The sequence below is a fragment of the Nanorana parkeri genome, unplaced genomic scaffold (assembly GCF_000935625.1).
Source record: "Nanorana parkeri isolate BGI_ZX_2015 unplaced genomic scaffold, ASM93562v1 scaffold453, whole genome shotgun sequence".
In the NCBI taxonomy this organism is placed as follows: domain Eukaryota; kingdom Metazoa; phylum Chordata; class Amphibia; order Anura; family Dicroglossidae; genus Nanorana; species Nanorana parkeri.
The window spans coordinates 493,289-497,491 of NW_017306721.1; the positions used below are offsets into that span (position 1 = coordinate 493,289).

The 4,203-nt window shown below is 38.7% G+C and overlaps 1 protein-coding gene across 1 annotated transcript in view; it reads left to right on the forward strand.

The window, feature by feature from the left end:
• LOC108790186 (gamma-crystallin 1-like) overlaps positions 1 to 2,195 on the forward strand; it is a 5,284-nt gene extending 3,089 nt beyond the window's left edge. Inside the window, exons 2-3 of the mRNA XM_018560397.1 lie at positions 959 to 1,201; positions 1,920 to 2,195. Coding sequence (XP_018415899.1) covers positions 959 to 1,201; positions 1,920 to 2,195 — 519 coding nt within the window. The remainder of the gene's footprint in view (positions 1 to 958; positions 1,202 to 1,919) is intronic.
• Positions 2,196 to 4,203: the final 2,008 nt, after the last annotated feature.

Below are 4,203 nucleotides of genomic sequence, written 5' to 3' on the forward strand. Positions count from 1 at the left end.
TATATATTATATTGTATATCTTTTCTAACTACCTTGGCCTAAATTGCTTTAAATTGCACCATATTTAGGTGGCAGCTTCAGCTGTGATGCACCACTCATTCATAACAAAAGCACTTCATTTTCCCTAAATCTATACATTTTACATGTCTTTGCCTGCTTGTGACTTTTTTTGCTGTGCCCATTAGGCCACTCTGTTTGTCACTGTAGCATGAATATGTACAACATTTGTAACAGGTCTTTTTTTTTAGTCATTTTACTGCAGATACTGGGTGTAAAGCAATGCAAAAAATCAGCATTTGTCTACAAGCACTTTGGTTCATCTGGTGCATCACACCAAGATCTTTGGTCAAATGCAGAGGTTCTGTGTTAAGAGTACTCTGGGCTCCTGTACACATGTACTAGACACCCGAATTAAAGAAAACTATTAATATCAGTATTGATATTCTGGCTACAAAAGCCACATTCTAGGAAATTTCTCTTGGCCTATTATCCTTATTGTCCTTTTCAATATTCCTGTTACAATACTGAAGATGCAACACAAGACACTCTCACCATACCCAGTGCCCCCTCCCCCTCCGCACCGCTTCTTTTGTGTCCCCCATGTCTGGTGCTTTTAGTTATGGAGGAACATGTAACCACCTCCCACGATGCAGTGCACAGGCTTAGTAGCCAATTGTATGGCTTAAGCTCTTTCATAATTTTGAGGGTTGGTGTCACTTTTCCTTTTGAGATATAACACCAGCTGACACTAGTTAATTTTGGTGCGATAGAGGAAGGAGGAACAGTAGAGCACTGTAGAGGTGAGTATAAAATGGATGGTGAGTGACATTTACCAAGACCCTGACAAATTGGTCAGGTGACAGGATCTCTTTACATTTTGTGTCTATATGATATATATGCAATATCATCTTGTCCTAATGGTTTAACTTTCAATACATTTAACATCTTGTAATTACAGATCATCTTTTACGAAGATAAAAACTTCAAGGGTTGCTCATATGAGTGCAACTGTGACTCTGCTGATTTGCACTCCTTCTTCAGCCGATGCAATTCCATCCGTGTGGAGAATGGAAACTGGTTGATCTATGAGCATCCCAACTACAAGGGACACCAATACTTCCTGAAGAAGGGAGAATATCCTGATTACCAACAGTGGTTGGGCTTCAATGACTCTATTAGGTCCTGCCGCTTGACACCACAAGTAGGAGCCCTTTCTGCCATTGCAGATTAAAGCACAGAGTGTAGATTCAAACAACATACCTGATCAGTGGACTATAGAATTGCATGTATGATCATATGAAAGAAAATCTACATATACATTTAGTAATTACACAAGTATTTAGAATAGCACAATTGAATATTTTATTTAAAAAATATAACTAGGTTTGTTTGAACCATTTCTCAATTACAATTTGTACTCTATCCAATACTTCCTTTGCTACTACATATAGACACAGTGGGGGTGATTTACTAACCTAATCACACGCACGCACTAGGTGCGTGTGATTTTTACACAGCAAAGCGTATTTATCAACCAAAAAGTCTCTAAAAGCATATTTCCACTAATGCCATATATGGAAAAATCATGATGCATATATAATGCTGCTTTACAGTTTAGACAAAAATGGTTAGCTCATGCATTTACATTCCTGCATTCATCAACGCAAGCAACACAATGTAGAGCTAATTTAGACAACATCACCTTGCAATTCATGAAGGGCTTTGCACAACACACCTGCTGGGTGTGTACACACTACAAAGGTGTCTAGATTCCACCAATAGATCATGCTGGGAGGGAACACACTACAGAGGTGTATACTTGTTCATGGCGTGTTTATAAGGTTAGTAAATCAACCACAGTATATTAGATATACAAGCAAGTAATACAAACAAATTATGAACTGTATTCTGTCTTCCAGCATCGAGGTGCATTCAGAATCAGGGTTTACGAGAAGGAAGATTTTGGAGGCCATATGATGGAATTTACAGAAGACTGCCCACATGTCCACGAGCAATTCCATTACAATGACATTCAATCATGCAGTATTCCTGAAGGACAATGGATTTTCTATGAAGAACCCAACTACAAAGGACGACAATATTATCTGAGACCTGGAGAGTACAGGAGGTTTTCTGACTGGGGTGCAAACAGTTCCCGAGTCGGCTCCTTCAGGAGGGTCCTAGATTTCTATTGAAAACTCTATTGTGCCTCTACTCTAAAGTACTTACTATGTGATAACGGCAATAAATACAATCACAAATATCATCAACACACTTTCTTTTTCTTTTTAAACATACTGTACATGTTAGATCTGTTGCTACACTAAATGATAATGAATGAAAAATATAGTTTCATATACTGATACAGTAAAAACTATTTCTGGTCAGTTTGAAACGGAAACATTTCTTCAACTTTAATATTAGTAAATCATACTCCTTCACCGAGAAAACCACATATGAAAATCAATAGGAAAAGTGTAATTCCTATATCCCTATATGTTGACCTTGATGAAACACATATATTGTTAAATGTAGACTTGCACAGGTTGCAAATTTAAAACCTATAGTATTGTTATGTCTATGTGGCCTGGGAGACAAACACAAACAACTGGCTATTTTTTTAGTAAGGTAGATGCCTATGAGCTAAAGAAAGTGTGCCATGCTATGCGCCATGATACTCCAGTGATTTGTGGCCATTATAAAAGGTACGTAGTTTGTATCTTGCAGCATCAGCTTCCTTTGCAATTCTTGACATTTGGTCAGATGACATCTCAGCTGTAAAGGAAAGCAGTGCTGGAAGAATTCTCTCCGCCAGAATCTGTGATAAGAGGTCTGAATGGGGAGCAGACAGGTATATAATGACCAGGATGTGTTACTGACTGCACTCCAGCCCAACATACCTTATTAGTGTTGGCTCAGGGGAAAATGCCCCCTTCTCCCCAGCCATACTACCCACACCCCCTGTGCTGAATTAACTGAAATATGGAGGTTGCCATTGCTGTCCTCCTTCCAAGAATCCTAGTTGTCAAGCTGTCACTGCCGTCAATAATTCGAGTTGGTGGGATTGAATTACTAAAGGCAAATAGGCTGTTTACTTTGCAAGGAAATTTTTACTTTGCAAGGGAATTTTCGTTTATCTTAGTCAATGAGGTGAAGCAATGCCAACTTCTATCATACACTCAAATGTAAGCAAAAATACTGGTTTTAATTTTGCTTGCACATGATTGGGCATTCTTTGCACAGTGAATTGGGGAGAAAATCAGGACTCCTTATGTGTATAGGATTCCTTTAAAATAAATCAGTAACTTGAGCAATTGAAGCAGAACACCTGATGACAAAAGTGCATTATCATAGTTTAACCTGCTGTAGTAATCATTCACTGATCATGCAACAAAATGGTGTACACAAATATGTACAGTATATAATTACGTAATACATTACCAAATAGTTTACCAATATCAGAATGCCATGTTAAAACCAGCTTCATCTAATACTTTTATTTATTGTTGGAAATGAAATAGTTCTAGCCCCTGGAGGTTTATTATTGGGGTTTTTTTTGCTATCGTCTTAATGGCCAGCGGTGGCATTATATAAATCCAAATTAAAGAAATATACAGCACTCCTTAAACACTATCGGCCGAACATGCTGAGCATGTTCGGCCGACCCGAAGCCACACGAAGCAAGCCGATGTACGGCTGATTTCAGCCGATGTACGGCTGAAATTAACCGTACCAGCCTGAAGTGAATAGCCGAACAGTGTTCGGCTCACTTCACTTCAGATCGGTCATTCACTCGGCTGCCACCGGCAGCTTCGGTCATGCATACATGGTGTTAAATTTCTTTGTTGACTGACTGGTAAGTGCTGGATTCATAAACTTTCCCTAAAAAAGCTAGTTATCAATTGCTGGGACACGCTGGAGGTCTTCAGCTGCTATTATGCCATGCTGGGCTTCTGGTGTGTCTCTGCACCTTTAAAGAGGAATTTGTTACCTCCAGAAAAACCTAATTTTACTTGTTTTATTGTTATGTATGTCCTTAGGGACAACACTATGCAGAGGAGCCTTGAAGTGGCAGCATGGTTTCCGCATAGATTTGCAAATATTTGCTACTAACACAGCTGTTTTTAAAGTGACACTAAACTCACACGTTAAACCTTAAAATGCATTCAAGCACCTGAACAAATGTATCTTATTTGTATATCA